Source organism: Onthophagus taurus, chromosome 2 (assembly GCF_036711975.1).
Source record: "Onthophagus taurus isolate NC chromosome 2, IU_Otau_3.0, whole genome shotgun sequence".
In the NCBI taxonomy this organism is placed as follows: Eukaryota; Metazoa; Arthropoda; class Insecta; order Coleoptera; family Scarabaeidae; genus Onthophagus; species Onthophagus taurus.
This window is the reverse complement of record NC_091967.1, coordinates 30,658,110-30,670,836: the sequence shown is the minus strand read 5'-3', so window position 1 is coordinate 30,670,836 and position 12,727 is coordinate 30,658,110. Positions and strand designations below refer to the sequence as shown.

The 12,727-nt window shown below is 34.3% G+C and overlaps 1 protein-coding gene and 1 long non-coding RNA gene across 3 annotated transcripts; both read left to right on the top strand.

Annotated features, from left to right (window-relative positions):
• Positions 1–2,334: 2,334 nt before the first annotated feature.
• On the top strand, positions 2,335–2,909 carry LOC139429129 (uncharacterized). Of its 2 annotated transcripts, XR_011639839.1 has the most exons (5): positions 2,335–2,358; positions 2,418–2,483; positions 2,536–2,633; positions 2,699–2,759; positions 2,811–2,909. It is a non-coding gene; the product is annotated as an uncharacterized lncRNA (long non-coding RNA). The 2 variants fall into 2 exon arrangements; XR_011639838.1 differs by having other exon boundaries at positions 2,418–2,633.
• Positions 2,910–3,888: 979 nt separating this feature from the next.
• Positions 3,889–4,950, top strand: LOC139432750 (histone-lysine N-methyltransferase SETMAR-like). Its single transcript, XM_071201518.1, has one exon. It carries the CDS (start codon positions 3,889–3,891, stop codon positions 4,948–4,950), a length of 1,062 nt encoding a protein of 353 aa, XP_071057619.1.
• The last annotated feature ends 7,777 nt before the right edge of the window (positions 4,951–12,727 follow it).

Sequence of the window (12,727 nt, the reverse complement as noted above, 5' to 3'; positions counted from 1 at the left end):
GCACTTCATGGAGTAAATCAGATGGTGGCGATGAAGGTGGTAGATTTGCATTTCAACGAAACATCGGATTCTCTTTGACCGCCGATGGTGATTATGATGTTCAGGGTCGAAAATTATCAAACGTTAAGCGACCTGAAGCCGCTGATGATTGTGCTATAAAACAAAACGTGGATGAAATTGATAAAGAATGGGGTGTTAAGTTTTTAGAAACAACAAAATTATTTATTGATACTAAAAATGAATTTACTAAACACTGTAAAGATTTAGAAGATAATCTCATAATGTATGTTACAAAACAAATAACGGATATAGAGAATAAAACAGCGCATAAAATAGACCATACTAATAGGAAACTTAAACAATATGCGGATGAAACTTGTAAGAATAAAATCTTAAAGGAAGTTGCTGATAAAATAATTGATACTAATAAGAAACTTAAACAATATGTAGATGAAACTTGTATGAAATATAAGGATGAAATCTTGAAGGAAATTGATAAAGCTAAAGCGGAAATTACTTTAGATCATCGCTCAAACTTCGTTAATTTGAAAAATCTCACCGAAACCTCTATAAATAACTGTGCAAACGAAATCATAAACATTAAAAAGCAAATTACTGATCATAAAACATACATTGATCATCTGCGACGATAAACAATCTTAGCGCTGAAATTCCAAACCTTAAAACTAAAATTGATGAAAATAAGGTGGAGGTAGATAAGGAATTCATATATTTCAACGGTACTTTGTTTGATATTGTAAACTCAGTTAAAACATCCAACGAGAATATTCGAAATAGCATTACGGATGTTCAGAAGCGAATTGATTCCCTAGATGCGGATCTAAAATCACGTATTGATAAACTGGATAGTAGAATCCCTTGAATTGAAGAAGAATAATACCATCAATGGCTAAAGTATCCAAAGCAAAGGAGACCATAGTTGAAGAACTACATCGTCCGACTAGGCGTATATTTCCTCGACGAAGAACTATACTAAAGGGGATCGAAATGGCAAGCTGATCTTATTGAAATGATTGAGTTCGCTAAAGTTAATTCCGGAAATAAATACATTCTAGTTGTTATCGATTGTTTTTCAAAATACCTATGGACTCGACCGCTAAAAACCAAATCAGCCACGGATGTTACTCACGCGTTACGCACAATCTTATCTGAAAACGGACATCGCACGCCTCGCAACCTACAAACGGACAACGGTAAAGAATTCTACAATAATCAATTTAAAAAATTGATGGAAGAATTTAACATTAACCATTATTCTACGTTCAGCGTTATGAAAGCTTCGATGGCTGAACGTGTTATTAGAACTATAAAACAAAAATTGTATAAATTGTTTAGTCTTTACGGAAATCATATATGGCTGCAAACTTTAAAAGATGTAACATTAAAATACAACAACACAAAACATAGTACCACAAGGTTAGCACCAGCCCAAATTAATTCGAAATCCGTTGAAAACGAACTACTTAAAACGGTGTACAACCACATTAAGATTGCCGGTAAAGGAAAATTTAAAATTGGCGACGTCGTTCGAATTAGTAAATATAAACATGTTTTCGATAAAGGCTACTTACCCAACTGGACTACTGAATTATTTAAAATTGTTAAAGTGCAAATTACAAATCCTGTAACCTATATATTGGAAGATATCAACGGGCAGCCGATTAAAGGCGCGTTTTATGAATTTGAACTTCAAAAATCTAGACAATCGGATGCATATCTTGTTGAGAAAGTGTTAAAACGTAAAAAGAATATGCTATATGTAAAATGGCTAGGTTTTGATTCAACACATAATAGTTGGATATCTAAAGATAATATTGTTTAATTTTTAAGTTTTATAAATTATAATTTTTTAAAAAATCTACAAGGACAATTTTATTTTATAAACAAATTGATATTAACAACCATAGAAACCGAGTTTTCCGGAGATAATTAAAATGATTCATATTCAAACCAAATCTTCCTGTTTTCGTTAATTTTTTTAGATATCATCTCTCGGTATAAATAGCGTGTCTTATGTTTTTACAGTTAGTTTAAAGAAGGTTTTTTAGTGCAACATGAACAATAACAATAACAACGCAAATGAATATGCGGCAATCCCCTGGGATCTAATCCGGGGGATTTGTGAATTACATCATCCAAATGTAAGTTATACCTATACTAGAATTAATTTTTCAATATGTAATATTAATTTTTTAGCCCATTATGATTGTAACAACTAATGGCGGTTTGGAGGACTCGCTCGTGCAGGGGGGGCGCATAGTTTATAGCTATGTGACCCCCACAGATTTTTTAATAATTTCTGAGAGCGAGGTATGCCATCTCATTTTTTTATACTCTGTAAGTATTTTTTCTTTTTACTTTAATTTTGTATTAATTTTTTATACTTTTATTTATAGTCGGAGGAGTAATTTTACCACCGCCACCGCTTATCCCATTAGATATGGTCGATTTAACCGGTGAAGGTAATGATGACTTAGTTGGTTTTTTACTTTTTAATTAATTTTATTTTTACAGAGGAATTGATCGATCTAACGACGGGTGCCGGTGGTGGTGTAGGCGCTGTTAATTCTGTGGTAATAGAAATAGACATTACCACAGATAACGATTCAGCGGTAATTGATATATTTTTATTTTATATTCAGTTGGCTTTTATACTTTTATTTCATTTTATTTATAGCCGGAAGAGTAATTTTTGCTGCCGCTTATCCCATTAGATATGGTTGACGTAACCACTAAAGGTGATGATGACTTAGTTTTTTTACTTTTTAATTAATTTTATTTTTTTATAGAGGAAGTAATCAAACGCTGTTAATTCTGCGGTGCAGTATAGCTATGGGCGTTCTGGACCAAAATCCCATAAGATTTAACATTGGGGGTCCGAAATCACATTTTATTCCCACCATTATCTGTTGAAGGCAATGATGATGTAGTTAGTTTTTTACTTTTTAATTAATTTTATATTTTTTACAGGTGGAGTTATGGTATCGCTACTGGTGTTGGTAATGATGACCATGTGATCGTTATCGCTGACTCCATGAGCGCATCACATTTAGTATTTTATAAAATCTTTAATTTGTTATGTTTGATTACAGTATTGTATTGTATAAAATTAAATTAATATACAGGGTGAGTCAATAGTGCGGGGACGGAAGATAGTGGCTATACTATTGAAAATAAAAGAAATGTTTTTATGCCATCATATATTACCATCAAAGCTGTATCGATTAAAATTATTTTCAGCTATACAGGGTGTTTCACTATTCCAGGACCATACTCAACTTCATTTTTTTAAATGGAACGCTATGTATTTTTTTACATATTCTGATTTGCTGTCTTAAATGCTACGACTGCATATCTTGTTTTTAAATTTTGAATGCAAGGTTGCCAAGTTATTATTTTTTTTGTGAAAAAGTTTGAAAATTCAGGTGGTCACTTAAAATTCGTTATCTGCATTAATATTGAATATTGAAGATTGCAATTTGGGGTGTCGATAAACAAAGCTTGGGTCTTTCGAACACTGTTCATACTATTGGATATCATTGTACAGGGTGTTTAGCAAAAGCGATTAATTTATGCAATGTTTGGAGAACCATAACTTTGTTATTTTAAATGGAACACCCCGTATTTTTCTAAGGTTTCGGATAGCCTTATTAATTATCTTTCATTTTTGTTAAGCATATGGTATCTCTAATACGTGTACTTTTTGAGAAAATTAGACTGCTTTAAAAATGTCGGCATAAACGTGATTTATTAAAAAAAAGTAGGCTTTGAAAAGATTTTTATAGCAATACGAAGTGTCAAACAATTAAGTTTTGATTTCTCTTTGTTTGTTCATAACGTGTTTCCAAAATCTGTTGTTTGATTAAAATGAATTTTAGTCAAGAAGAACTTATTGATATGGTATATTTCTTGGGTGCGGGAGAGCGAAATCCATTTCTTGCCTCTAGACTTTACGCTCAACAATTTCCAGAGCGTAGGCATCCTAGGGTTGAAGCATTTGAAAACCTTCAAGAAAGGTTTGAAAGAACAGGACACGTCAAATACGAAAAAAAAGATCGCGAGAAACGAACCACTCGGGAAGAGAACGAACTTTCTGTATTATTAAAGGTAGTTGAAAACCCGCACACTAGTACACGCAAAATAAGCAATGAGCTTAACGTCAGCCAAACGTCTGTTTCAAGAATCTTACGAAAATATAAATTTCATCCATACCATATTCAATTAGTACAAGAACTTGATGCAACTGATTTCCAGAAAAGGCTAGAATTTTCGGAATGGGCATTAGAAAAAGTTCAACAAGAGTATAATTTTTTTGATTATCTATTATTCAGCGATGAGGCAACGTTTCACAAAAATGGCTACGTTAACCGCCATAACTTTCATTATTATGATACTATCAATCCTCATTTTATACGACCAGTAGACCACCAACATCGATGGTCTGTAAATGTCTGGGCAGGGATAGTAGGATCTTGTTTGATCGGGCCGTATTTTTTCGAGGGAAACGTTAACGGAGAATCTTATTGGAATTTTTTGGAAAATCACCTGCCAGCACTTTTAGGAGATGTTCCACTAAACGTTCGGCAAAGAATGTGGTTTCAGCACGACGGTGCGCCACCTCACTATAGTAGGATAGTTAGAAGACATTTAGACAGAATTTTTGTTGATCGGTGGGTAGGCAGAGGAGGTCCTGTTAGATGGCCACCACGTTCTCCGGATTTGACAAAATTAGATTTTTTTTTGTGGGGATATGTAAAAAGCTTGGTATATGAAGAACCACCAACGACGAAAGCAAATATGATGAATCGTATTCGCGATGCGTTTGAAACAATAAACGTAAACATGTTGCAGAACGTTAATGTTTCATTTCTTAGACGAATTGAAACTTGTGTTCAACAACAAGGAGGCTATATTGAACATTTACTTTAATTTTGTTTTGTTAATGGTTGTTGCTTAATTCTTCATTGTATTTTTTTTAATATTGTGTATTGCACCTATATCTTTTTCGACATAAACTTACTTATATGTTCAAAAATGTTGTTCCATAGCCTACATTTTGTAAATAAATCACGTTTATACTGACATTTTTAAAACAGTCTAATTTTCTCAAAAAGTACACGTATTAGATATATCATATGCTTAACAAAAATAAAAGAGAATTAATAAGGCTATCCGAAACCTTAGAAAAATACGGGGTGTTCCATTTAAAATAACAAAGTTATGGTTCTCCAAACATTGCATAAATTAATCGCTTTTGCTAAACACCCTGTACAATGATATCCAATAGTATGAACAGTGTTCGAAAGACCCAAGCTTTGTTTATCGACACCCCAAATTGCAATCTTCAATATTCAATATTAATGCAGATAACGAATTTTAAGTGACCACCTGAATTTTCAAACTTTTTCACAAAAAAAATAATAACTTGGCAACCTTGCATTCAAAATTTAAAAACAAGATATGCAGTCGTAGCATTTAAGACAGCAAATCAGAATATGTAAAAAAATACATAGCGTTCCATTTAAAAAAATGAAGTTGAGTATGGTCCTGGAATAGTGAAACACCCTGTATAGCTGAAAATAATTTTAATCGATACAGCTTTGATGGTAATATATGATGGCATAAAAACATTTCTTTTATTTTCAATAGTATAGCCACTATCTTCCGTCCCCGCACTATTGACTCACCCTGTATATAAGAAATTAATTAATATATTTTATTTAACTTATTTTATTTAACATGTTTTATTTACATTTCATTGAATATCCTATGTACATGTGATGAGCATTCCGTTTTTAATAGCAACCTGAAGTTGGGGCGTCTTAAACAAAAGTTACACCAATTTCCAAACTCTAGAATAGTATCACCACACTCTTCTGTTGAAACTATTTCATGATCGATTTTACATTCTTCATATGCTACTACGAACAGCCGTTCCGCAAAAAAATCTTTGAAACCTCTAACATATATGTTATAGCGCCTTATACAATCATGACACACCCCACCATGCGTTGTTTTATAATAGCACCACCACATACATATCTGCTGATTATCTTCAAAGATTGCATCACTTTGAAATTTTTATAAAAATTAGCATCCGTTGTTTATTCATTAATTTGCTCCTACCTACCTATAACTACTGAAATGGAATGATAGCGCTTTTATACACCGATGATTCATTTCATAATTAAACGTTTCCCGTTCGATACATAGCATTTCATAATTTATATTGTGATCATATGCACCCACTATCTCATCCCAATTATCTTCAACCCAGGTGTTCCATAGCGCTAATACTAACCCCCAGGGTAAATACAAATGTAGTCTTAAAATTCCCACTCTGTTATTTACACTTAAATTTATACGTTTTAATGCTATGTCGCGTAAAGACACTGGTTGGAATTTATATGAACTCATTTTTACTAATATTAAAAAATTACTATCATACATCCTTACTTATATATGTCCGTCCCACACCACATCCGTTATCCCTTGCAAATGAAATGTTTAAATACATAAAATTCTGAAATTAATTAATCAGTTACATATTTAACTTCTAAAAGAAAACATGTATAAAATGATGTCTCAGGAAGAATTTAGATGCGCATTGAAGGTGTTTTTAAACGATATTATTCTACATGCTGAAAACTCTGAAATCGAGTTGAAACTATTAAATTTAGAAGACCTGGACACTGAATTATTTGAAAATGTTGAGTTCATTATGTATTGTGATTATTTATCGATAAACTGGAAAATCTATCGGAATGGAAATACGTTCTATGCTGGAAATAGTGATGTATTTGAATTTCATAATAAATTTAAAAGTTTTTTAAAAGAAAAAGGACACTTTATTGAAAATGAAAACGCTAAATTAATCATTATGGATAATGCTTTATCTTTCAATAATAATATCGAACATGTGGAATTTTGCTACTTTGATTATGCTGTTTGGAGTTTATATCATAAAAATAATGTGATTTTTGCTGTATTTATAAGATATTAAATAGATTTATTATACATGTTATATTTAAATTTCCCATTTTTGATTTCGCATACATCCTGTTTTTGTAAAAGACATAGTTATCTCCATGGTTTACCATGACTTCCCGGAAATCCCCCCTATTTCTTCTTTCATGTAAACATCCTGTTTTTCATAAAAGGTATAATTATCTTTATGGTCCACCGCAACTTCCCGGAAACCCCCTCTATTTCTTCTTTCGTGTCAACATCCTGTTGTTCATAAAAGAGATAGTCATCTTTATGGTCTACCACAACTTCCCGGAAATCCCCCCCTATTTCTTCTTTCATGCAAACATCCTGTTTTTCATAAAAGACATAATTATCTTCATGGTCTACCGCAACTTCCCGGAAATCCCCCCCTATTTCTTCTCTCATGTAAACATCCTGTTTTTCATAACAGACATAATTATCTTTATAGTCTACCGCAACTTCCCGGAAACCCACCCTATTTCTTCTGATGCGTCAACATCCTGTTGTTCATAAAAGAGATAGTTATCTTTATGGTCTACCACAACTTCCCGGAAATCCCCCCTATTTTTTCTTCTCAACCAATGAAAGTTCTGTAAACATCCTGTTTTTTATTTCTAGATAATTCGAAATGACGTGAAATTTAGGTATATAAGACGGCTTTTAATTATGAGTATTCTAGTTAAAGTCAAAACTGCTATACCAAGTATGTCACTATCGCATTTAAATAAGTTGGGGCTCTGTGAATTCCCACAGAAGAAGAAATTGGTTGATTTGGGCTTGAAAATTCCTCATCCTATAAAACAAGCAAAACGTGTGACAACGTTGAAATGGCCATCAGTTGTTCTCGAATTAGAGGATGGTTTTTCGGTGTTTTTGCCGAAACGGATGGCTGAGGAGATGACTGATGAAGACATCCAGTCGCTAAGTTCAATGTGCATCATCTATGAAGGGGAGAAAGAAGTTGGGCAAGTCAACAATGCGCACCTTATATCGTTTTGTGAAAAATCTCCCCAACCAAATTAAGTTAACATAATGAATGTATATACTATTTTTTTAGCAATAAAATTACATTTATACGTTAATATTCTTTTTATTTCAAACATATTAAATTTACATTATTTTTATTTCAATCCTATAATCTCATACTATGTTGCTCTACTACACCATCCTCAATTCTGATATGTTCCTAGATATGTTTCACAATTAACACAATAATGATCAATGTTCATACACGTGTCCATTAAGTATGGTATCCAAATACAAGGCCAGCATCTATAATTTAAATATTTATTAAATTTAAAAATCTCTTTATACTATAATTTATTTACCCAAACAAACATAATATTAAACTGAATGTGTGAGTTCTTGTTGTTATTTTAGATTTAATCCTAGTTTTACCTTCTTGCCCACAATGCGAGCATACGATATTTTGACTTTCTGTTCCGTAAGCTATGTGTGACATGTCTGCTCACTTGCTGTTCGCTTAATTCGTTTTAATTTAACCCATCAACACCACCCCACCGCTAGGTGCCTGCATGCACTCGCGGGCCGGAAGGTGCTTCACCCCCACCACAACAGAAACCTACATTACTCACACCGCCGACACTCTCCAACAGATGGCCTTCACCCCCACCACAACAGAAACCTACATTACCCACACCGCCGACACTCTCCAAAAGATAGGCTTCACCCCCACCACAACAGAAACCTACATTACCCACACCGCCGACACTCTCCAACAGATGGCGCACTCCATGACGTCATACATTACGTCACACACTTATCTCTGACGTCACACGTGACGTGGGAGCCATTTCCGCTCCAGAACCGGCATTACTATACTAGTATTGTAGATGATAACCAAATTAATGAAAATATTAATAATGACTTAGACTTAGTTAACAAAGATGTAAATGATGATTTAAGAACAGAAGCTGTTAGAAACGATGTAGATACGCAGATTATAACAAAGAAAAGAAAATCGGCAGTTATTGAAGATAATAATGTTAAAACAAAACGTAGAGTAGGAAATGAACTTGTCATTTAAATATTATTTCTTTCTGTACTCTAAATGCAGTACTTACTGTATGATTTTTATTTTATATTGTAGAAATATGATTTTTAAGTGTGCTTTTTCAGGGGTGTCACAACACTGGCAAGGAAGCTATTATGCACCGTTTACCCAAAGACGAAGACGTGAGTGTTTTATTTAAATAGTTAGTTTCGTAAGTACAACAAAATCAAAAATTTAGTTTCATAGACATTATTTTTATGTAAATCAGGTATGAACTTGCCAACCATTTATTCGATTTTAATACAAAATCACGTGTCAAACCCTAATCAGAGTTCAGGGTTTTTTGAGAAAAATTGATATACAGGTTGTATCAGGTAGGAGTAGAAAAAATTTGAGGAGTTATAGGTCTCCTATCCGAAAAGTATCAGGTTTTTAAGGTTTTTAAAAATGCCCAAAAGAACGTTTATTTCAAAAAATGAAAAAACTGCACCGTGTTTGAAGGTAGCAAAAGATAGACTAACACTACTTATGTGCAGTAACGCCTCAGGTGATCACGTGGTTAAACCCATGCTAGTTTATAAATCACTCAATCCTCGTGCATTGAAAAAACTTAATGAAAACGCTTTACCGGTATATTGGGCTGCAAATAAGAAAGCTTGGGTTACCAATGACTTATTTAAGAAATGGTTTTTAAACTGTTTTCTTCCAAGCGTGGAGAAGTACTTAAAGCAAAAAAAAATAGATTTTAAAATTCTACTAATATTGGATAATGCACCAAGTCACCCGAAAAATTGTAGTCACCCAAATGTTGAAGTAATATTTCTACCGCCGAATACAACTTCATTACTTCAACCACTAGATCAAGGTATTATATCTATGTTTAAATCTTATTACATAAGAACATCTTTGCAATTGATTTTGAATAAAGTGAAGATGATTCTATCGATGTCATGCAGGCTTGGAAACGCTTTACAATTTTGGACTGTATTAATCACATATCTTCATCCATTAAGGAATTAAAACCATCAACATTGAATAGTTGTTGAAAAAATCTATGGCCAGAGGCAGTTGAAAAGGATAACTTAATTGATCCAGATCATAACGAAGTATTAGATGCAGTTGTAGAAGTTGCTAAGTCTGTAGGAGGGGAAGGTTTTGACGACATGAATGTCGAAGATATTCAAGAATTACTGGTACAAGAAATTGATATGGTAAGTTTGCTGGAAATGGCATCAGAAACAAACACAACTGACTAATTACTTACTTCGGTATACCAAAGACCATCCTGACCGACCAAGGCTCCGATTTTATGTACCGACTTATAAAGGACCTCACACAGCTTTTCAAGACGCGTCATATTTCCACAACTCCATATCACCCACAAACGAACCGTGCCCTAGAGAAGTCTCATCTCACCCTCAAAGACTATTTAAAGCACTACATAAAGCCTTCCCAAAACGATTGGGACGAATACGTGCACTTTGCCATGTTTAGTTACAACACTTCAATTCATAAATCAACCAATTATCACCATTACGAACCCCTCTTTGGCAATAAACCTTACCTACCATCAATAGTCCAAGAACCCAAATATCATATACTTATGACGCCTACATAAAGTCCTTGCAACAGCGACTCAATTCCTCTTTTAAAATCGCAAAAGAAAACATCATTAATTGCAAGAGTGCAAGCAAAGAACCTTACGACCGAAAATCGAATGCCGTAAAATTCAAAATTGGAGACATGTGCTACATTGCATACAAGGGTAATAACCCAAGATTGTCGAAAAAGTTATCTCCGAACTTTAAAGGACCATATAAAATAACACAAGTCTTCGACAATCAGACGGTTGAGATGACAGTTGGAAAGAAAAAAATCAAATATCACATTAACCTATTAAGACCATCATTTTCAGATGATTCCGATTAACGCCATCAGCGCAATCTTGCTATCCCTCTTTCCATTCATAACAACTGATCCCCACTATGAGAACACTCCGTTGAATACAACAAGCAGAATCTTCTATAATAATCTAGGCATCGCCAAGGTCTCCAACTCTTTTAACCCATTTTAACAATACCTATCTGGACGAGTCCTTACATACCGTCTATAAACTATTCGAGACATCTAAGAACTCCTGCAAACTTGTAAGTGGATAGGATTTTTCAACTTCATTCGAAGGTTCTATTGTTTTACCAGAAACCCTCATAACGGCACATTGATGCCACCGATGATAAAGAATGTCGTTAATTGGTCCTTTGGATCGGACCATAGTACCGAGTAACACTCCCCGAAAACCAGGTTGTCCACCATGATGCCAATAACGAACGGGCTAGTATCCAACCACCAGAATACACCGCTTCAGCTCCTCGACCAACGGACACCACGGGTTATTGACCCCTAATGTCCGCTCTTATCGGGGGAGATGTCGGATAATTCAGTGTATGTGAAGGTTCGCGTTACCAAGCATCGTGGGAAAAGGTATTTTTCCTTTGGACCAGCCTCAAGAACCGATAAGTACCCTGGGCCCATTAATTGAAAGAGACTTTCGTGTAGTCTCCGATTTTTCTGGTGGTTTTTATGACCCTCAGAAACAGTAGCAGCAGTAATTATCACTCCAAAAAAGTACCTGATCGTGATTTATGATAGGCCCTCCTAGCGAACTCAGTCCAGGGACGCACTTCTTTTTTTATTTTATTTCAATATGAATTATTTAACATTTCTAACCGAAGATTGTCGTTAATTCAAGATTCTTCATCAGTGTTATAACAGATGTCACTTTCCGCGCATTCTAAGCTGTCGTCGTCAAAAGAATCATCAACACTAATAATAAAACGCTGTACATGTGGCGACACATACGAATCTTCGACATCTTTCACGTGTTTTACGTACTACGACCACAATTCGGATGAAATTTTATTATATTCCTCACGAATTATATTAATATTGTTTTTAAATATTACGTTTTTGTAATTTCCGTTAATGCGGACAACTCACGCCGGAGTTTGGGGTTCGTCAACTACCTGTTTACAACCCCGTCTTTGTTCGTTATATGACTGCAATTAAGTCATAAAAACCACCAGAAAAATCGGAGACTATACTTTTAAGTATTGTTTTGTTACAATAGTCATAAACTTCTCCGACCCCCTTTTTTTGAGCGAACTAAGAGCCGAACCACCTTAAGTGGTTCCCGCAATTCGGTTTAGTATCTCCGTATGTTAGAAGAATTAATGTCGTCGTTAGATTTCCGATAAGCCGCATCTGCGCGCCCTTCAGACGCCAGGCGACTTCGACCCCACCACGCGAGGGCCGAATTTCAGGATCCCGCGGTCCTTTTAAACCCCTGAAATTATAGTCAATTATAAGTCAGTTATTATAGTCAGTTTTAATTTCGACGCCGTGTCTACGAAACTTTGTCTCTCAAACCGCATTTTGGGATATTGCAAGAAGCAATAAGTAAAAAAAAAAAGAAAAAGCAAGTTAACTTTGTATTTCAACGTGTTTAAATTAAATAAAGAATTAGCTTAAGACAACAAAGCATTCTTATTTGGGTTGTCGCCAAATACGAATCCAAAGGAATCCAACAGATGTATCTAAGAGTATAGAGGAGACGACAGTATCTATTATCCCTGAATCTCAACTTCTGACATGTACTTCTTCCTTATTAGTAAGTCAATGTCAAAGAATTTTTCGAACATGTTG